The sequence below is a fragment of the Telmatherina bonti genome, assembly GCF_933228915.1.
Source record: "Telmatherina bonti genome assembly, chromosome: 11".
In the NCBI taxonomy this organism is placed as follows: Eukaryota; Metazoa; Chordata; class Actinopteri; order Atheriniformes; family Telmatherinidae; genus Telmatherina; species Telmatherina bonti.
In genome coordinates, this window is record NC_136629.1 from 33,006,349 (window position 1) to 33,029,683 (window position 23,335).

A 23,335-nucleotide genomic window follows, 5' to 3' on the forward strand; every position below is an offset into this window, starting at 1 on the left:
CCTTTTTAAGAAAGGAAAAAAAACAAACAAAAAACATAACGCACCAATAAATGGTTATTGATTTTCTTAGCAATACTCAATTTAAAGAGGAAAAAAAAAAAAAATTGTCATAGCATATCAGCCATATGTCTGAAGTTGTTCACTTTATACATTGATAATGTCCCACATTTTAACTGTGATAATTTCCACAAATTAAATAAAATTTCTCATAAAGTTGTGTGCAATCAAATTTACATGTACATAGATGTATATACATACATGCATGTACATTTATAAATATGTACACGTGTTTCTTCAGGCAAATTACCCCTCAGATTTTTGGACTAATGATGAAGACTATAGCAGTCAGTTTTTTCCTCCCTGCTTTATTTCTATTAATGTCTTAACTTTATTTTAAAAGTCAGTGAAATAATACAGATTTTTTTTTTTTTTAATTATAATGTTTTGATCTCTTAATCTTTCTTAATCCCTTACCTGCTATGCACTAAAGCACACAGAGGTTTTTACCTCCCATATATGGTGAGACTCGGACCCAGAAAGGGGATGGAAACAAAACCCTTCATGCAGTGGGGTCTATCTTACATTCCTCTTATTAACCAATTGTGTGTGAGTGCTTTAAAAGAAATACAAAATGAATGAATTTTAGAAACTGAGTTGAGAAATATTGTGCAATATTTGTGCTATTTCAGGATATGCAATACTATACTCAAAGCTATGTAATGCACATTTATGGTTGCAATGTCCAGTGGAGAATACTGAAGACTTTTAACTGTTAGGAACTGAAACACTCCTGTTTTACTAAAACTGAGTGTGGTCAAAACCAAGTGAACATGGATTAATTCCGTCTGCAAATGTTTATGCAGGCCTTTCCAGGGCGCAGAAATTCATCAGTTCTTCTTTAATTCTCTCACAGGTGTTGCGTCAAAAGCAGGCAGACAACCCAGAGGTCAAACAGGTGTCTGTTCGCAGATTCGCCACATTTGAGCTTTTCAGCAGGAAAAAGCTTTTGACACATGAATGTAGTGATACCTCAGCTGACCAGTGGGTGGAGTATAGAAGTGTCTTCTTTCCTGAATACAGTGCCTTCCTCAGGTAAAAACACTTGACTCCAGAGTCACACGTTTTGTAATAACAAAGAACTGTAAACTAGTAAATGTTATATTGATTTGTAAGGTAAAGGCATTTCATTAGAGCAATGATCCCCATCTCTGGTTCTTCAAGCCCACTCTCCTGCAGACATTTGATGTTTTTAATGCTTCAACACACCAGACTCGAATCGATGCCTCAACAGCAGAATTTACAGGGCTTGTCAGATATCCATTTAATTTGAACCAGGTGTGTTGCAGCAGGGAAACATCTAATCCCTGCAGGATAGTGAGCTTTGAGGGCCAGGGTTGGGGATCACTTTCACACAGTATACACTCACTATGAGTCTTATTTAGGGGAACTGTTTTGAAAAAACTTTAAATGTTTGTCAGCCAAACGCTCTTTGATTTTTATTCTGGTAAAAAAATTTTTTTTTTTTTTTTTTTTTTGCAGTGTACCTTTCTCATGAAGCAATGCAAATAACGATTTAAGACGTTTATTCATTTGATATTTAACCTGGTTTCATCATGCATATGAAAATGCTCTTCTTTCCATATTTTTGTGTAATTGTCTGTTTCTCTGTTTCCCACAGAGACAACCTGGGACCTCTTAGAGTTAACGAAGTGCTCAACAGTTTTGACAACACCGGGAATGTCTGTAAGTAAATATTCCTTCATACCCCAAAGTCTTTGCATGTATTATTAAAGTGTGTATATGTATATTTATATGTGCAGCTGTATTTCCACTATGGTTGATTTTTACCATTATGATTCCCTGGTTTTTATTGCTTCCCATACACTGATACAAACACATGTGGATTAATCTCATACTGGGAGCTGTTGTGTTGGAAGTGGGTGGTTCAGTTCTATCTCTTTGAATGCAAGTGTGTGTCTTTTGTGCCCTCTAGAGTTGTTTGTCATGTACTCATTTTCTCAACCTGCTGTATAATCATCCCCAAGTTACCTTTTGGAACTAATTAGAGGCCTCTTTGAGCTAATGAAGAACTCTGGTTTTGAAAGCATCCTGCCTGGTAATATTTATGCTTTGTGTTGTGTGTGATTGTGTACTCAGCCAATGTAGGTTGTGAGATTACATCTATATCTGAAACGATGTCTCATATGTTTCCTTTTAGAGAAGTTTATCATGTAGTATTTCCATTCCTGCTTCCACACACCTGACTCAGTTAAAAGCCTCTGAGAGAATTTGACAAGTTTTATGTCCATCTCAGCAGGATTTGATGATCAGAACTGGGCATCACTGGAGTACTCTTACTGTATCAGTTTGTAGTAATCTAATTTGCGTGAAGGCAAAAAAGTAAAACAAGAAAAATATGACTCAGACAGCGATTTGCATTTGATATGATATTGATGAAAGCAGCAGCATTTGGCAAATTTGATACTTTTCTGAGTTTACCTGTTTTTAATTAGTCAAGGTAGGCTTAGTTAGTTATTTCAGGTAGTTGAATATCTACAACTTTATTTTTTGCAACCAGCAACGCTTTGAGTTTTATTTTTACTTTTTTTTATTTTAAACTGTATTTTTTTCTTAAACTTTGAATGGAAAACTGTCCAACTGATCAAGTCTCAGACATGACAGATGTATATGGAGGATGAGATGGCAACCATCTTTGTGTAACGTCTTGTCCCAAGTTCTTTATACCAGGAATCCCAAACTCCAGTCCGCAAGGGCTGCAGTCCAGGAGGTTTTCATTGACTGAAACAAACCTGACTGAAATGAATGGGTAAAGAAGCCGACAATAAGCTGTTTGATTCAGATGTGTTGGACCAGGAAAAAACTGAAAACCTGCAGGACGACTGGAGTTTGAGACCCCTGCTTTGTACAGTACACTATTATCTACTCATAAACCTGTTAACACACACAAAAAAAGCAAAGTAAAACCCATGAAACAGTGTGGTGCCACACATTAAGAGTAAGTTAAACCTTAGATGTATACAATTAAAAGAAAAAGAAAAACAGAGAGATATTAATCCCACTAGAGACAACAGAAATGTCCTGTTTTCCTTCGAACTGCAGTATTGTCTAACTTTTTATCTTTATATTTGGGTGACTCTTTATCAGATAAATCTTGTGATAGGACTTCATGTGGTTTCGTATCACTTGTCCATCCGGCTCTTCAACACAATAGCTGCTAATATGGTACCTATGTAATTTAAAAATGGCAGCCAAATTTTATAGAAAATTTTAATAATGCATTTAAATCCATTTGTCAAGGAGGGAATGTGTCAAAAATACTGTCGGAGCTTTGCAATCTATCCATTTCAGTAAAATGGGAAATGGACTTATAGCACTTTTCTTGTCAGCTTGACATCTCAAAGCACTTCACACTACATGCCACATTCTCGGTCTTTAGGTGCTGCTCTCTTTGCTTGTTCAGCTGATATGTGATTGGTTTGTGAAAAGTCATAGACTAGCATTAACCAGGGTTAACCAGATGGTCCCAGAGGAGCAGAGGTCAGAGGTGAACATCATGGCTGGTGGCTACTTCGTTGCACACCGAAGTCAAAGTTTATTGTTCATGCGAGCTCAGTAGCAACTCCCATTTTCCAACTGCTGGGAATGATAATCCCTTTTGTTTACAGGAAGACAGGAAGATCGGGACATTTCTCTTTGGAGAATAAAAAAGAGGAGGTCATTCTGTTTTTACCTTGTGCCACATTCAGTCTGATCTTCACAAGCTTCCTCCTCTCAGTATACACAAAGTAATAACTAGTATAAAGACTTTACCTCCACACAAGACATTCTCATGACCATACCCCCCCCCCCCCCCATTCACATTCCTGTCTCTCAATTTAGAACCCCTCCCCATCGCTCCTCTCATTTTCCTTTCCACCCCTCCATCTTGCTCAGCTGGAGTCATGCTTGGCCAGATGGGTAACAGAGTTCCTGACTTGGCCAGTGGATTAGCACAGCCGGAGATGAGAGCATAGAGGAAGGGAGAGGAGAATAGGGGGAGAAGGTGGGTGGGCATGCCAGAGGTGGAGCGTGTGTGTGTGTGTGTGCGTGCGTGCGTGCATGTATGTGTGTGTGTAAGGAGAGTAGAGCCACTAGCAAGGGGAACCTCATTCCTCAAACAATGGGGCAACCATCTCCCCTCCTTCTCTCCATCTCATGTTTGGGACTAGTAATGCGTGAGATCAATTAGGATTGGTTGAGAGGAGGCTCTGAAAGGCCCAGAGGTGACCCTGTCAGAGCTCCAGGGTATATTTTTTAGGAGCCGGAATGAGACGGAAACCCCTTTTAAATACACAAATACACACATTCTGACTTTTGTTTATACCGTTATAGAATACAGTCAGGTGCAGTGTGTTTTTTTTTTTTTTTTTTTCCAGAAGTCTGTCACTGCTACCATGTTAATAAGCACAAATTCACATCACCCACCCGCACACCCTCTCCCACCTTTCCTGCTGTCTACATAATCCCCTACCCCTGAAGTGTGGACAAGCCCAAATCCTAGGGGTCCTTGTCCTCCTGAATAGCAGGCTAAAAAGCCTGGCCAGATTAGCCCACTGCATCCAAAATGTGTGGACTCAGCTTAAAAATGCTACCCCCTCTCAGCATGACCTCCTCTCCTGCTATTGTGTTTGTTCCTCTAGTGTGCACGTACGTGAACAATATGTTATTTCTTAAAGTGAAGATAAGCCAGAGTCAATGATTTTATTTCAATGCCACAGGAGCAGAAAAAGCATCTCGGTACCTTTAGTGATGACATCATAGTACCGAGGAAACGCTGACAACATACTGTTTTAGGCTCAGTTAATGACACTCATGCACTATATTGGTGCAATTTCTTTTTGTTTATTGATTTGAATCCATTTTATAAAAGTATGTGGAGCCAAAGAAAGACAAAACAAAATAAATCTTTCTTATTAAAAAAAAAAAAAAAAAACACAAAACAAAACACTAAGTTAAGGTTTTTTTTAAGGTAAGGTTTTTTTTTAAGGGTATAATTTAGATTCACTCATTGGACCTATAAAAACCTGTTCCTGGGGTCCTTAGGTGTGTTTTTGGATGGGCACTTTGGCCAGGTGAAAGGTGAAGTATCTACATAGAACGCCTTCTGCATTGTGGTCTCCAAAAGCTCCTAAAACTGATGTTAAAGTTGTGGCTTGTTGTGTGTTGCTCAGAAATAATTGGACTCTTGTCAGACCAGACTTGGATCACTGAACTATCTGAACTCTGAACTGCTGACCTTCATGGTTCTTTAGCTGATGGCGGGGGCTTGTAATTGTAAGAAAGCTTTGTACATGTCTTGTCTAGGATTTTAGGAGTACTTGTTTCCTGCTAGGGGGTCAGGATTTTAGGATACAATACAGGTCCCTCGGGGTGGGGTGATTAAGAATTCATTATAGAATGTGTGGATGTGTGGTTGAGAGGGTTTAGAGCTTGTTGATGTTACAGGGCTTTTGCTAACACGGCTCTTTGGGCTGTGGGGTTACTTGTTGGGTTCACGTTTCACTTAAAGTGGCAGCATCTGATTAGTGTTCCCATACATACACAAACACCCCCTCAAGTCTGTAGACACACTCATTGTAATTGTGATTTATTGTGTTTGGGATCCAGGCTCTTGTGTTTGTGTGTGTTCTTGTGCAAGTTGTGTTATGGAGTCTTTAAAAAAGCAAGAAATCTGGCTTTACGCTGATGTGATGGAAACATAGATGTATATGTGTCCCTGTGTGTGTGCGTGTGTGTGTGTGTGTGTGTGTGTGTGTGTGTGTGTTGGTGTGTATGTGTGTAAAATCACCAGCCAAACATCCTAATGAAGCCTAATAGAGCCTTCTTCGCTACAGCTGTCATTGTGTGAATGGCTACCAGCCTTTCAGCCTCTCAGTCATCCTTATTATCTCCCACAGACTTCACCTATCACCCCTGCTGGTAAATACTATAAGCTTTGAATGTTTGAGTGTTGCGAGGCAGCTTGGTGGGAAGCCGATAATTTCTCTGTGTATATGTGATATTTGCGAGGGGAGATGTAGGCATATCAGCAGAGGAGATGCATAAATAGCATATCAAATAAGCCAAGCACTGCGCATAACGGCCTCATGTTCTCGCTGCTGTCTGTTGAAGAGCGGGGCAGGTGCTTCTGCGCGCTTTTTGCATCTAAAGGCTCTGCATTCATGCCTAAAATGTTAAACTAGTGTCAAAGTGTTCTTTGTGATTACATTTGTGTGTGCACATTTGAACATGTCTGTGTGTATTGTAATAGGTGACCCCCGTAGCTTTCTCTTGTGCCAGGCCTTTAGCGCAGCCCTGTTTGCATAATTATGCTAATTTATTGTGCCATAGTGCTAATTAGACCTTGTTAGACAATAGTGCTAGACTGGGAGCTGGCAGACACACACACACACACACACACACACACACACACACACACACACACAACCACACGCTTGCTCAGACTGTTGTGTCAATGACAAGCTTTGCAGTCCCCCTCTGTGCTGTTTATAACATGCTTTCTATAGAAATCCTTCTCCACTGGTGCGCTCTGGATTGAGCTTAGGTGTCTCTTACCATTTTGATTTAAGCTACTGGAACAAAATCAATGTGAAGCACGAATCTCACGCATGCTGTTTGAAAATATATTACCGGTGGTTCATGCTCATTCTCTCTTTATTCCTCATCATTGTTTTACCCCACGATACGCTCCTCACTTTACTCTCATATGTGGAATGTTGTTGTTGTCAGGAAGTCTAAGCCCTGAGCTGCGAGGGGCAAAGCAGATCAATGTCAGAAGTTCTTGAAATATGGATTTTCTCAAAATACTGATTCTTGAATTTGGATTTGAGCTGCAAACATATTTTAGGACACACTGACTGGATGCCTGCCGTTACAAGTAATAACAAATTGGATCTTTTGTTAAATGACAAAACCAAACATCTCAGTTGCTTTAGCTGTTGTCGAGCGTGTTGCAGCGTGACAGTGAAGAAGCTTATGACAAACTACATGAACAGCAAAGCAATAAGAAGTGATCAGTAAATGCAAGAAGCCACACCTCCCTTCACAGTTTGAGCCCCCCCCCCCTGACACTTGTGCAGTGTAGTTAATTTTTCTGCTGGAAACATTTTCTTCCTTAACAAAAGGACAACAAGAAATTGTTTGGTTAACATGTCTCAATTAAATCCAGGGTATTATACAAAGCACAATTAAATGCCATTTTGTATGATGTTTTCCTTTGTGTGTTCTGTACAGTTGGATAGAAATGACAGACTGAAAACTGCTGTTGAGGAGCGTTTTTAGCCATTGCCACTGTAATTGTTTCTAGCTCTATAATTTAACCACTAAACACAAAAAGACAGTCACATAGTAAGTGGATGTGACTTTTTTTTTTATGTGTGTGTACACATGTGCAAGCATTTTGAGTGTCACTTTGTGGTGTAGGAGTGGGGGTTGGAGGTACTGCAAGCAAGACTTGAGTGGCTTGAGGGCACATTGAAAGAGTCGCTGGTTGACTTAATTGGAAGTAATTGATTTTAGCTCCTGTGGCCTCGTCTGCTGCATCTTTTCACTGGAGGGAACAAGAAACAAGGATTCGCCTGCAGTACCGTTGGGTGTTTGAAGCTTCTTGACACTCGAGAAGTAAACAGTCGCAAGCTAATATCCAGGCACAACTTGATGCAGATGTGTTTGCGCATGTACACGCGCATGCACGTTGGCGTTCGCTGTTGTTAACCATCATTATGACTCTGAGCACAATAGGGATTGAAGGTGAGCTGCTGGGTGTAGCTTTGCTCTGGGAGTCCTTTCCCATTATAGCAGGCGGTTGATTATGTGAATGTAAGCTTGACTGAGAGTGTGTGTTTCTGTGTCCAGATGCGTGTGCACTATTACCAGTAAGCAGGGAGGATTAAGTTCAGGAAATGAGTAGAGTGTTAAAGGGTGCTTCCCTGCCCAGTGCTCTTGCATTGTCACCACTGCTAATACTCAGCTAATTACAAGGACATACTTTAGCAGGAAGCTCAGCTGTAACCCTCATCTCTCTCCACTTCGTTCCTTCTTTTTCTTAGGTTACCCCCTTCACCCTCGAATTTGGGGGTTTAATGAAGGAGTGGAAAAAAAGAGTAATAGCAGGTCACCCTCCCCTCCCTAAAAGCTCACCCTCCCTCTGGACGGATACAATTATTGGATTTTTCTCCATTTAAGTCACCCAGCCCCTATATACCCCTCCTAGCAATGTCCCCTATGGTGTCTAAGCACAGCATACAGGGAATACTCCAGCCATGTAACACACACACGCAGGAAAAATCAGTGTTTGAGAAGTGGGATAAACACTTGGAACAGTACAATCAAGGGCCTTATCGACTAACTTTTTATGAATGCAGTTAGAAAATATACATACATATTAAAAGCCAAAAAGCTGTGACAAAGATAAGGGACTGGTGCTTTTCATGTCTGTATATTAAACATAATTGTACATTATTATGCCAACTTTTGTGAAACCATTATAAGCAAACTTTTTCACTTATTAAGAATTTAAACTTTTCACTATATGTTTAAGTCAGAACTCAAACATAAGGACCAATTCAAAGCTATAAAACTTACAAAAATATCTTTGGCTCCTGTTATTGCTGCTAGTTATAGTATTTAGCTATGATTACAGACTTCCAGGCCACGATCTAGTTTAGATGATCTTACATCAGCCTTCTACAGGAGCACCAGCAGTTGTAATGATGAGAGCCTCTGTGGCCGTAACAACACAAGAGTACCAGAGAGGAGTCTTTATTTACAAATCGCATATCAAAATGCTGCTCGATTAAATTAGATGGATTCCTGCACTCAGAGAAATCTTCATTTCTAAAAAAGAAAAATTTTAATAGTATAATAACAGCCCAAGGATATCTAGTTTTGCCTGTTGTGTGTTTTGTAACTGTATGCATAAACACGAATGTGCGGAGTGTGCTTCCATTAAAGAGCAATTAGTGCATGGTAGTTAATTTGGCTCTCTTCCCACTTGTACACATCAAGTGCACCAAAGGCACAAGTGCATGAGTGCATTTGTTTATGCATGTGAAAATCTGTATGTGAAAATCCCTAATGATGTTTTAAAACAAATAGATGATTTATGTGATTAGTGCATTGGTTAGATGTGGAGCAGTTATAGCAAATGGCTACATGGTCATATGGGAAAAGGCTTTGGCTTCTCTCCAAACATTTGTATTTTTGTGTTGCAGTGGGTGCTGGGGTGCTTTGAAGCTTTGTATTGATTTTTCGGAGGTAACACTGAAAAGGACAACGGATTTGCAATTTAGGATTATTTATTTTCTTCTTATTTCCAAGTCAGAAGCAGAAACTGTTCAGAAGGCGTCGTTCGTTTTCCTCACAGATAGTTTCATTGTTTCCACTGAATGCTCTGTAATGGTTTAGAAACATCGAAGTAAAGCTTTTGTGGAAAAAAAAATTAAGAATGATAAATGTACTTTATTATTTATTCATTATTTTAAAAAAAGCCTTCGATTTGGTTTTTAGGTTTGTGCTCTTGAGTCAGAAAGTGTTTGATATTGTGGCTTTTACTTAATTTTCTGTCAGATGGATGAGGAAAATGTATTTTCTACATGACTTAAGTATGCGCAGTTACTGATAATTAACGATAAATCAACACAGCATATGGGAATCATTAGTACTTGAGCCTGTTTTGTCAAAAAGCCCTCCAGAGAGGTGGAGCAGCTGCTTGTCAGCCTTCAGCCTGTCAACATGTCTTTGCTAAAATGGCTAATGTGTTTGATATTTAGCTAAAGAGCCATTAACTTGCTTTGTGACTCACTGTGCAGCTTTAATGCACAAACTGCTAAAATCACTTCTTGGCTCTGTCAGTCTCTCCCTGTCTGGAGACTATAAAAAGGCCCACAGGGGCCCTTATCTGTCAGTTGACTGTGCTAATGCTAAAGTAGACGGTAATTGATGTACTACATGCTAATGTTAGCAAGTGTTGGCCTCTGAGGGGAACGCTAACAGATTTTTCAAGGGTCCTCCTGAGAAACTGCCCTAACCGCTAACTGCTGCACCTCCCTGGGGTTAACACTGCTGTAGCTATGCTAATGGCTAATTTTCATATTATGCAACAGTTTTAATCTTTTGTAACATTATAGGAGTAAAGTTGTCTGAATGTAAAACATTGTGTATTTATTACTGCTATTGTTTTTAGTGAGCAGTGGAAAATTATTGCAAAATATGTGACATCATTTTATGTTTTTCACTTTTATTTTTTTATTTTACTGTCCCTTTGCTTATAATATCTCTCATGTAGGCACACAAACACACACACACTTTTCTCCTGCTGTGTCTGTATCGGTCCACAGCAGGCCATGGCGCCACACACTTTTGTGTGTGCCCACTGAGGCTGAAATACAATCTCTGTGACTCTTTCTCCGTTGCTCACATATGCAGTGAACATAAGGAGGAGAAAGGAAAACATCAGATACATGTACTGACTGAGGTCTGGGAGATCCTCTTGGTTTCTGTCACCGTTCATCGTGGCATGAGCTCAAAATGGACAAACTGCTCTTTGTTTCTGTGAAACAAACCCGTTTGCAGTAACGCAACACATTTTTTTTTAGTACACCTGACATTCATCTCCTAAACAAGTATGTCACATGATCATGGCTTTCAGAAAAATGTCAGTGACAAGATAGGATGAGAGCACATGCCAAGAGTTTCTAAAATCAATGTTTACTTTTATAACTTATGTTTTATAGCGACTACAGAAGCTCATCAGCATATGCTGGTCGTTCTCTTCACATAATAATAGTCTTCAGGGTTTGTTCTTTGCTTAAGTTTTATAAGCTTAGATTTCCCACAGATGGTGGAAAACATTTCAAGTTTCCTGCCATTTCTGGTGGGGTATGCGGTCTTTTTATGTTCACTGTAACGTCCCCCTGCCCTGCTGCTAAGCAGGCGGTCATGTGTGATCAAGACTGTTGTGCTTTTGTACCACAGGAACTGTTTTTAACTCATGGCGGAAGTTTGCTTCTGCAGTCGTCATCATTCCATCATTGTGGTTTAGTTAAGCATTTAAACACTGCAGCTCAGCTGTACGTTACTCACCTTTACTGGTATATGGTGCAATATCAGAGGTTCTGTCAATAAGTGTCAGTGAATCTGAGAACATAATTATTTTAATGATAGTGATAGTATGATGACATTAAATTGTCTTTTCCATCAGTCAACCACAGAGCAAGTGAATTATTCCAATTTTTAAAAATAAAAAAAATATTATTGATGTTTTATTTGTGCCAAAATGGTTTCTTTATCAAGTCATAGTAGCCAAGCAGATGCATAAACTAATGGTGCTATAATACTTTGAGCTGCTGATTTGTGTTTTTTTTTTGTTTTTTACTTAAAAAAAAAAAAAAGAAAAAAGAAAAGGCAAATGCAGTTAAATGTGGTATTTTTAATCATGTTGTAAAATATGTACAAGCATGTGATTTTGATTCAGACTTTTTGTTTTTGAAACATTCACATAGAGTTTAAAATCCATAACTTTAAATACATTTGAAGTTATTAATTAATAAATAGTAAACAATTGACAAAAAGACAATTAATATGAAAAGTGATACTGACTGTTAAAAAGCTGTTTCAGTTCTACGTAGCAGAGGTGGAACTTGATGCTGCAGGTTCTGATCTTGTCATACTGCTGGTCAGAACTTCTGTGACTGCTCTTCTTCTTTCTTTCCCCTTTGCTTTCCTTTCTCCACCCACCAGTGATTGTGCATCATCCTCCAATCGCCACCACAATCATAACAGCCCGGATTCTGTGCCAGTATGTGACAACAGCCAGTTTATACACACACCAGTACATACACAGACACACACGTGTCCTCGAGGAGGAATACAGTCGGAGCTTTTATGCTGCTTTTCCAAGTGGCTGTTTTCGAGCACAACCACAATGGAGGCCTGATGTGGATTTGTTTAGAGAGCTGGTTAATTGGTGGAGGATGCTCTAATTGCACCTCTTTCATGGTGTGTGTCTGGGCTTGTTTAGATGTGTGTATGTCACCTGGCCTTTGTTTGGACTGTGTGTGGGAAAACATTTGCTCAACTACTGCTACACTACACAAACACTATGAGCTAACACGCTTATGCTCAGGGGAGTGAAGTACCCAAGTACAGCCCGGGAGTGAAACAAACAGAGAAAAAGAGAGGATACATAAATAGTACACTTTGTAATAAGTACAAACTCCTGGATGTGTGCAGCAGGACTTTTGTTTGTACCTGTGTATCTGCACACGTTCTCTCTCTGCTGGTTTATGTCAGGAATCTCCCCCAGCTGGGGGTGCTGTAAGTCTTTGTATGACTCTGGTATTGTTGCATGTGTGTTTTTAGTGAAGACATCTCTGGTAATGTGTGACTAGCAGCTCCAGGCTGGCTTTAGGATGTGTGTTATCAAACCAGAGATGTTACATTTGTTCGGTGTTGTAAGTTAGGCGCCACACTGGAGAAACATGGTGAACAAATGCAATGTTAAACTTTTAATATACAGGCGCAACATCATTGTAAATGCTTCTGTGATGCAGCAGGGGTCACAGGGTCAAATATTGATATTGTGTGCATATACTATGACCCTTCCAAGTCACAATCTCATGAGTAAAAATGGCGTATAGTAACGCTGTTTAAATTCTTGCTTTTAGCTATTAATTTAAATTGAGCATGAGGTTACACACAGAACTTTGCAAATAAATTCATAAAAGAGGGAGTTTGAGTGATTGCAATATGTTAAGGCAGTTACAGAAATGAAGTAAAAATAAAGTATATAATGTTAAAAAAAAAAAAAAGGACAAGTGGAAGTTTTTAAACAACTGGCTGTCTCCAGTCACATTTTTCTTCATTTTTTGTCTTTTTTTTGTTATCCCAGCCTCTTCCCTGCTCCTCTGTCAGTATTTGCTGATTTTAAGAAGTCCATCTAAACTTTTCATCTGTTCGGTTCTCTTAAGTCTTTGCTAACCATCCGCTGATAACTGACTATGTGTGGGTTCCTCTCTGTGGGACAGGACGCATGGCGTGCTCTAAGTGGGCCATAGTCCTAAAGCTAATCAATGACTACCGTTCAAGCCCATTCTGATTCTGCAAACACACACACACACACACACACACATACAGATATATATCACAACACTTTGTTGATCAATTGAAAATAAGTGTCATTTACTTTTCCTTGTCTGTTAAAGGCTCCGTGTGCATCCCTCTCTCTTTTGATTGTGTGGCATTATAAGACAAGAAAGCGATCTCTTTTTGTTGGTGTAAGCATGTGTTTGGCACACTCGTTGCTTATGCACGCTTCTGTGTTTGTGTGTATGTTCATGTGCTCTCATGTGCTTGCAGGGTCAGTCTAAATGGATGTATTATTAGTAACCATTCTGAGCTTGGTCACTGCAGTTCTCAAGGAAGGCAATCAGATCACTTAAGAGGCTACTTGGTCTATGGCCTAAAGCTTTCTGTCTCTCCTTGTATGTCTGTTTCTCTCTCTCTGTCCATCCTTTAATGCCCCTCTCCAGCACACACAAAAACGCCAGCAGCCATGGCCATCACCCCTTATCTTCTCTCTTCTCTCTCTGCTGCTCTTCCTCCCTACCACCCCTGTCCTTTACCTCCATGGGGGAAAAAGGACAAGGTCATGAAGATAAACATAGAAAAGTGAAAGTGGATGAGAGAGGGAGAGAGACAGAGAGAGCTGAAATGAACCATCTCATTTGGACATTAGCCTCTGGGCAACTGTGGTGAGAGGCTGGCTAGCCTAGTGGATAATGCCCAATGGTGTATAAGGCATTATTTAGCTTCAGTTAGCCGGCTGCTTTGACAACCTATTACTGGAAAGGATGAAGAGCTGGGTAAGGCAAGGTTCCTTAGTTGGGTGACCATCTGTGTAAACAGGCTTGTGTCTGTCTGTCTGTGTGTGTGTGTGTGTGTGTGTGTGTGTGTGTGTGTGTGTGTGTGTGTGTGTGTGTGTGTGTGTGTGTGTGTGTGTGTGTGTGTGTGTGTGTGTGTGTGAGTGAAAGACAGGTGGTTGACTGACCTATAGATTCAGTGGCGTAGACATTGTTTTATTTACACCTCACTGGTGCACTGAGTAGTGTGTAACACACACAGATGCAGTTTAAATGTGTGTCTTGACAGCATGCTTACTGCACTATTTCCATCCATGCGTGCAGAGTGATGGACAATATTATAACTGAGAGTCAGCTCTTTGTTCTGCATATGAAGCTTGTTCATTTGAGTGGGATGTCTAGTGAAAGGTCCTTTAACCCCAAGTGACTCTGTGAAGGTTGATAATGAAACCTGTGAATAAGGCCCATTGCAAGGAAAGTAACTGCAGTCCACAAAGGGAAATTAGCAATCCTAGTAAAGTAGTTTATACAGAATATAATGCAGCCAGTGATGCTTTAAGTGCAAATATTTCTTTGAATATGTAAAACACGCAGAATTCCTTGCTGGTGATAACCTTGTTTCTTTGAATTAAAAAAAAACTTACTGGCAGAAATGTCATGGAGATGGTTTACAAAAGCCAGATTTCAAAGAAAAGAGTAAAAATGTAAGTTGTATTGCAGCAATCAGCAGCCATGTCCTTGATTTTCAGTGCAATTATCTGCCAGGAAACTGTGGATTTGGGCATTCCTATGATCATAACATATTCTATGATGCATACCACTTATTGAACATTATTGAAGACCTTTTCTTCACAATGGCACTTCAAGACAGCAGCAGCCTCCACCTGCACAACACACATCATGCTACAAGAGCTTCTTAGAATAGCTGGAAGAATATGAGCCAAATTTGTCGACTTAGATAGTGGCGAGCTCACCATCCATCAAGACAAACAGAGTAATCGTCTTAAGCTCCCTCTGGATCGATGTCAAGGTTCTTTAAGTTGTTTATAAGTGTCTTAATGGTCTTGGGCTGTCTTATTAATCTGACTTGCTTTTAAATTATGAGCCTTTGCAGACCCTGAGGTCCTCTTGTACTGGCCTTTTAGTTGTTCCTCAGGTCAGAACTAAAATCTTGTTAAACTATTGTGGCCAATGCTTGTGGAACAGCGTGCCGGAAAGCCTCAGGAATGCAGAGACGGTCCATGACGGTCCAAGAAGCTCTTTAAAAAGAAGACTCTTTTTAGCTTAGCTTTTAACAGAATTTTAAATTATTTATCTTTGCTGCAGGATTTTTTTAAAAAATTTTATTTTTATTTTTGTTCCTGTCATTGTTTTTTGCTTAATTTGATATTTGTTTGAACATTTTTAACTCCAGTGCTTTCCTTGTGAGCATTCTCCACATTGGGTGCTCTGCCTGCTCAGTCTCCGGGGTTGTTGCCGTGGTGATCCTCCCTGTCTGGGTGGTTAGGAGTCCTGTGCTGCAGTCCTACGACTGTAGCATGGTCTACAGTTTGCCCTGATTTGGATGGTTCCTGTGGTAGCACCCTCTCTGGGCATGAGTGGGATGGCTCCTGGTGTAGATGGATACCCTTATTGTTTCCAGCACCATCAGCAGCGTGAAGCCAGATATTTATTTCTGTGAAATATTTTTATACCAACATTTATTTAGGAGATAGAAATTAGGGATTGGAAAAAACAAACAAACAAAAAGCCAGAAAACCACCAGGATATCTGTGAAAGTGTTAGGTCTGGCAGTTAAATACACAGCTTTGTGTCCATGACTGCAATATTTCAGGTGGCTTGTTGTAGCAAACTTATTAAAGTGAAACTATTATGTGCATTTCAGGCTAATTTATTTTTATTTCTGAGACCAGAAGGGCTGGGATTGATTGAGATATTGTCACAAATCACTGTATTTGCTTCAGACTGACCCTCTCCTGTCAGTCTGAAGTCAGGCTGTCAGATCAGCCTGTGGGCAAAACGAGTGGATTGAGACTCTTCTGCATTAAGCCCCGCCCCCCGCCACCGCGCTACATCGGGAGCGCGCACCGCACGTGCTTTCGCCGTCATTGTAACATCTCATAAACAGAAGGATTAGGCTCATATGAACTCAATAAAAAAACAAACTACAATGTCAACACACAGCATACAGCCCTACATGTTGGAACCTGAATCAGAGCCTGAAAACGAAGTGGAAAACAGCAACCCACAGCAACGAATGCAGCAGGATGTCTCTCTTTGGTAAACTCACCAGCCATCGTTGGAAATAACTTTATCCGACGTTTTCCACCCGCCTGATGTATTTGTACATGCCCTTGTTAACCAGTAGAAGGTAACCAATCACCGAACCTTATTCCCAGGGACGTCACAAGGATTTCCAAGTAGAAAAAACTCTCTAAAACGACGTGTTTTTTTGTCGCCATGGAAACCGAACGGAGCGAGTGCTCAAACTCAAACTCAAACTCAAACATGCGTTTAGGTGATAAAAAACGGTGCCGTTCACATGTCTGATGAGGATTCAACACTGTAACACTGTAGAAAGCTCAGAAAACTTGAAATACCATAATAGCACCCCTTTAAAAACAAAAGCTAGTTAAGGATGCAGATGGCAAGAAAAGAAATGTTTGGCCAAAATGTAGCCTATATGTGCTTATATTATAGCCTATATTTGTTTAGTGTCATATTTGGCCTTGATATACAGCATTGGCTCTGTAGGAGTGTGACTGCCATAGCTTGACCCCATCACCACTACATGTGGTTCAGGAGGAACTTGATATAAGCTAAATCAAGACCAGATTCTCATATATGAACCACTTTCTGCCCACACGACCCATAATCCCCATCCAGCCAAGAACTGACAACTGCTCCACATCTCGTGATCACAACACTTGTTATTACTTGAAATAAGACATAGGTACCACAGGTAGCCCACATTCGACTCAAATATGTTTCTACGGGAATCTCTTGAACTGTAACGGTGTTGTATGTGTGTATAATATATATATATATATATATATATATATAAAAATATAAATTTATTTGTTTTTTCTAAATGCACAGAAATTAAGACACACAAAAGTAAAAAAAAAAAAAAAATGGAGGGGGGGTTATGAAGACTTTAGAAGTGTGTCTACAAGAGATATATCGTTACACTGTTATATGTGTAATCTATTGTGATGCCATTGAACAGCAACAGCATGGGTTTGGCAGTAGGCCACGCACACACACACACACACACACACACACACACACGTAAACACACATAAACACACACACACGCTGTGCCTCCAGTGGGGCTGTAATAGATGGTGTGAGTGTATTAGTCGCTACAGTCCAAGTGTTAAGTGCTGGCCTGGTGTGTGTAAGATCGATGACAGCCGGGCGACCCCTCATTCTGACACACACATCCAGACACACACATAGACACACAAAGAGTTGAGACACATAGCCTGAGGTCAGGGGTCATACACAAACATATCAATCTCTCAAACGCACACAGACATCTCTATTTCTGTGTGTATATATGGCTGTATCCTAAAACACTTTGTGTCTGTTACAGACACACACAGACACACACACACAGACAGAACCATACATATACCCATCTTGTTCTGCGACAGTAGGGAGGGCCCTGCTGTCAAGCACCGGTGGTCCATCGATACTCGGGCAGAGCATTAATGCCTGCTGTCTGCTGATGGACGCTGGCCTGCCTCCAGGGACCATTAAACTCAATGGGACACAGACAAACACACACACATAGACCAACACGCATGAAACCAACATGAAACACATAAACAAATGTGCGTCCATAAATCATAGTACACCACAAATACATGTGGCACATACATAAATACACATTAATGCTCTTCATGCTGCAGCTTTTCGATGGCAGTATGAGGTGGAGAGAAAGAACGGAGAATGATCACAGATCATTCAGAAATGTTTGATCCCTTCAGTGGGGGCTGCAGGATTTTGTTTTAGAACACATTTCGCATTAGAGATAGAAAAATACGTAAAGTTAAAAAGCTACAAGAGACACATGAATGTGTAAAAAATTACTGTTTTTTCTTTGTCTTTAATCGTTACCCCAGCAAGATGTTTCTAACTTTTTGTCTTGAAGCTTTTTAGACAGTCAGACTGAGAAAATTTTTTTTTCTTTTTATATATAATATTTGCACTACTTGCACACTTGCTTTGTAGGTGTTTATTCCAGCCTCTTTCTTTGTGTGTTTTCCACCTCAAAACCTTTATTACACTGAATACATTTATGTTCAGACTATATATATACTGGTGTAATGAAGGCTGATATGTTCTTGAATAGTTTAGAATAGATTTGAAATAAGATTTTATTGAGGATTGAGGACAAGACAGACATTTGTTTTCAATAAACCAGCAACGCCTGCCATTCAGTGAAAGAAAAGCAAGTTGATTGCATAGTCCTTATGAAAATAGAAACCCATTATTCCAAACTGTCAGACGATGATGAAGGTAAAGATGGTAGAAATATTTCCAGATTCTTAAGGTGAGGAATTGGCATTTGGCTGAGGTTTTACAGGTTTTTATAAGATTTTATGAACAGATGGAACAAGAGTGACTCTTTATGGAGCAGAAGGATGAAACTGTGGTATATCACTAATGGAAACAGGACACCGCTGTGGATTAGGCCCCAGCAGAGTCGAGGAGAGGTTTTGGTATGGGGTCTATAATTAATGGTGAGTCAGTTGATCCTTTTAGGTTGAAGATAGACCAGGGGTACACAAAGTTGGTTCTCTAAGGCCGCTGTCCTGCAGGTTTTCAGGACTGTGGCCCTCGAGGACTGGAGCTGGGCACCCCTGAGATGGACTAATAACTCACCTATGAAACACAAAGAAGTCCAAAGCATTTAAGAAGGATTTGTATATGGAGAACAATGCTCTAATGCAGGGATCCCCAACCCTGGTCCTCGAGGACCGGTGTCCTGCAAGTTTTCCAAGTGTTCCTGCTGGAACTCAGACTCAGACAAGCTCTGCACATGTCTGCTAAATACATACTGAACAATCCTGTAGATTGTTATGGTCTCCCACACTCTGTTGCATAAGGATGACCCCCCCCCCCCCCCCCCCTTCTCCTGTGTTTTGTGAGTACCGGGCATGGAAAAGGCATAAAACGTCAGTGAAAGACAAACTGAATCAAAATGCCAGGTGTTTGGGCAAACTACGCATATCCATACTCTGAACTGGATTGCTGAACCTTATTTGCTCTTTGCTCAACAAAACTAACAATTTTACTCTGAGTGGATGAAAAAGTTAATAATCCAAGAAGTAGAGGTTTTTAAGTGCCTGAGTGCAGCAATCAGCTAATTCACAAGCCAGTTATTTTTCAGTCTTTGTGGAGCCCATCCACCCTCCCACTTATTAAAGAAAGAAAATGACTTCTAGAAATGACTTCTAGCTCAGTATCTGCAGTATTGAGACATAAGCAGTGGACTTCATCAGTGGTTTCTTTAATTATTAAGATTTACTATAATCTTGGACTTGGTGACTTTCACTCAGCAGATGTATTTTCCATTTGGTCCTGGATAAATAAATATGACGGGTCCCTGCATGTAGTGCAGAGCTCAGCCTTGCAACATGGTGTCTAAGCGGCGATTCCAAATTACACCAAACCTAAGGAGGCTTGACATCAGCTTTGCATTTTCTCTCCAGAACTAAAAGGTACTGCAAGGACAAACCTTATCTTTTGTTTATTTGTTAGATTAAATCTAATTGTAAACATTTTCTTGTTTTTCTTCATTACTTTGCACTAATTCTCTAATAGTTGCCCCCACGCACATAAATCACTGAGAAAGATCAAGTTGGTGTCCTGTCCTCATCTAAAACACTGCAGGCCATTTGTCTGTGCAGTGCTACTATAAGAGGGCATAACTGGGAACATGAAGTTTGGTCATTAGGTCATCAACATTCACAAAAATAACCAGACAACTGCAGGATCAACTCGCCATCAAACTGTGTTCCAGACATCATTAGTGTTACTTTCCTCTGCTCTGACTTTTTCTTTATTCTTTTTCAGACAACTGTTTTTTCACTCCCCCCTTTAAATCCATCCAATTCAGCACTCTCACAGATTTGTTACACAGGACTGTTGACCTTTTAAGGTGAACTAGCTGAGCAACAAATGTTCTGAAGTCAGGGAGAGAGAAGAAGATGGGAATCTCTAAAGTGAAAGAGTAGCTGGTCCATAAATCTGAACTCTCTGAGTCTAAGTCAACCTGTGAAGCTGCATCATGATGAACGAACTAGTTTACAAAGCAGTTAACAGGCCCATCTTACGCCATCCGGATCCAATGTGCCAAATGATATTTCATTATGTTTTATTATTTATCAGGCAAAGCAGCACCATGTGCTGTGGATTTGGTGATTGAGCTGTCATCCACCAATCAGAAGGCAGGATGTGTTCGGGTATAGAAAGAATACACATTCAACAGCTAGAAAAGCACTCAGAGAGCGCAAACCTCCGCCAAGGGCCACAGCTCTCCCCATATTGTAATATTTTTGGTCTCTTCCTATAATGAAAATTTGTATTCAGACTGATTCTTTTGCCTGGATCAGTCTTGTATATATTTTAAAACCTGTTGGAATCTTGTCCTGGATTTTTTTCCTAAGGGCTCCGACTGTTTTCTTTGGAGTTAATGCACATACATTGATAATGGTCCCATCACACAATGTTAAAAAATCCTTTAAAAAATTCCTGGATCCAAACGGCAATCTGGATCACCACCTAAATAAACTCGGTTCTTCCTTTTCAAATTTCCAACAAATCCTGAAAATTTCATTAAAATCCATTCATAACTTTTTGAGTTATCCTGAACACAAACAAACAGACAAGCAACAAACTACGCTATCAAATGTATTTTGATAAACGCTGGTAAAAGTCTGACAAAGTAACCGGCGTGTTTTGTTCATGTGAAACTGTTTGGATTGGAAAGAGCTTTTATCTTCACATCTGGCTTGATGCTGTTATGATTCTCAGCTTTTTCAGATAAGAGTTTGTAATATCACATTTCTACCTGAGAGGCTGAAATAAATTCATAAGAGTTGCTGACATCTGAAGTTTATAAACTAAGATCAGTTAAATCCCATTCTCCTCAAACCAGCATAATTAAAAAGGTGTTTCTGTCAAGCTTCCAGGTACCAGAACTGGTAAATAAAATGAGGACAAAAACGAACCTCTTAATGATGTTTGGAGAGAGAGAGAGAAAAAAAAAAAAGTAACACGAGTTCATAGAAAGTTTTGCCAAAGGACGGACTTGACATCTTCCCTGAAGCCCGTGTTTGTGCAGTTTGAGGCTGCGTGCTGATAAAGTCATCTTTCTGTGCAAGTTTAAGTGTAAACATTAGAGATGGGGGCGAGGGGGGCGGGGGGTGAGCAACACATAAGTGATGAAAACAAAGTGAAAGATGATGAGTAAGAAAACAGAGAAAGGACACCTTGAGAGGAAACAAAGAATGAGATGGGTCCTGACAGGAGAAGAGGACTGTCTGTAGATATGCCTGCATCAAATCAAGGGCCCCCATGGGCACCATCACAGAGCAGGCGTCCACAAACACACACATGTACACACAGATGCACAGTGATAACCCATCAGCACTGGCCAAGTGTTGTTTAATCCAACCTGACTTGCACTCGACAGAAAAAGCAAATTCACTTCCACTCACAGTCGGAAAAACGGAGCGCTCTTCACATAAATGGCAGTGCTCCGAATTACCCCGTTCGTGTGTGTGTTTGTGTGTGTGTGTCTGTGCCTGCTGGCGCGCACACGTGCACACACTCTACAGCTCATGTTTTATTTTTGTGATGATTTTCCAGCGTGTCTATGCGGGTGTTTACATGTATTGGTGGTGACAAGCTCTTCAGCAGTACCCCCTTCATTGTTTGACAGGCAGATAGCTGGGCTGCTCTGCTCCCTATTGTTAGGGGGCTGTCATTAAACCCTGCTTGTACAGGCTGTTATACTGTGTGTGTGTGTGTGTGTGTGTGTGTGTGTGTGTGTGTGTGTGTGCGCGCGCCAGTGTTTGCATTAGTGTGTGTGTGTGTGTGTGTGTGTGTGTGTGTGTGTGAGACATACGAATTTGCTATTTTTGCACCTCATCATCTTCATATGGTTTAATTTGAAAATGTTTTTCTTTTTGTTTAAGAGTTTTTTATCTGCAAACATTTACTGTATACATGAACATATGGTACAGTACAGGCACAGGTGAGTAAGTGTGTGTGTGTGTGTGTGTGTGTGTGTTTGATTTGTTTATCTTTGCCACAATGAGACATAGAGGGGGAGATCAGGCTGACAAGCTATTGTTTAACAAACTGGTAGTTTGTCTGCAGCGCTCTACTGTACTCTCCTCTTCTCTCCATTGTTATGTGACTTTTCATTAAGCCCTTGTTGGCCAGTCAAAATGTGCACGAGTGCTTGTTACCCACAGTGCTGTCATTTGTGAAGAGGAGTAGGTGAACTGAGCTCACACATACACACATAGACACAAACATGCAGAGCTACAAGAGGCCAGAAACACAGAGTGGGTACTGCAGATGTGAAAAATCAGTTTTGCTCACTATCTATGGTGCTCAATGTATTATTAACGTTCTCATATGGTGCTGTTAAAAAAGACACAAGCTGTGCTGATGAATTTAAGAGAAGTGTGGTGTTGAAGGAGCAGGAGAGAAAAAGACTTCAGCTATCTCTGCAATACAAGAGGAAGGAGAGTCCACTGTCCAGTGAAAGGAAGTCTCCATCAGCAGCCTTGTGAAGTTTTTATTCAGTTTATTTTCAGTTTTTACAGGTTGTTCCACTGAGCATGGGATTTCATAAACCAGTCCTGTCTTAGATGAAGAATGAATACTGTTTGAAATTACCCAGAAACTGATTTTCTATTAAAACCTCAAGAGTGAAATGACTTTCCATTAAATGTTAAGTGTTCTTCAGTTACTTTCCCTGTTTTTTTTTAATGTATCGCTGGAAATGGGCTTTTTGTAAAAACACATTTTTATTGTTGTGGTCGTCAGCGGTTACTGAAGATTTCAGTTCCATGCAGGCGTGGTATTAATCTAAATTATCTGTAGCAGTTAAACAGATAAAAGGAGTTGGGATTTAAACATGACATAAAAGAAATTTTGCCCAAGAAAAGTCTGAATTTCTAAGAAAACTGCATTTTCAGCTGCTTTGGTTGTTTCTTTGCTTTTGTGTAGCTCTCAAAACTATACTTGCATAGTAAAGAGCAGCTCAAACACGGACATAAATCCTCACCCAACATTCCAGATATTGCATGGATGGGATGTTTGGATGTTTCCATTTTTCTGTAAAATCTGTCGACCACCTTGCTGCACTGGACCCAGAAAAACAGCAG

At 40.1% G+C, this 23,335-nt stretch overlaps 1 protein-coding gene across 1 annotated transcript in view; it reads left to right on the forward strand.

Annotated features, from left to right (window-relative positions):
* camkmt (calmodulin-lysine N-methyltransferase) overlaps positions 1 to 23,335 on the forward strand; it is a 130,214-nt gene that overhangs the window by 783 nt on the left and 106,096 nt on the right. The window contains exons 2-3 of the mRNA XM_079249256.1: positions 914 to 1,092; positions 1,679 to 1,743. Coding sequence (XP_079105382.1) covers positions 914 to 1,092; positions 1,679 to 1,743 — 244 coding nt within the window. The remainder of the gene's footprint in view (positions 1 to 913; positions 1,093 to 1,678; positions 1,744 to 23,335) is intronic.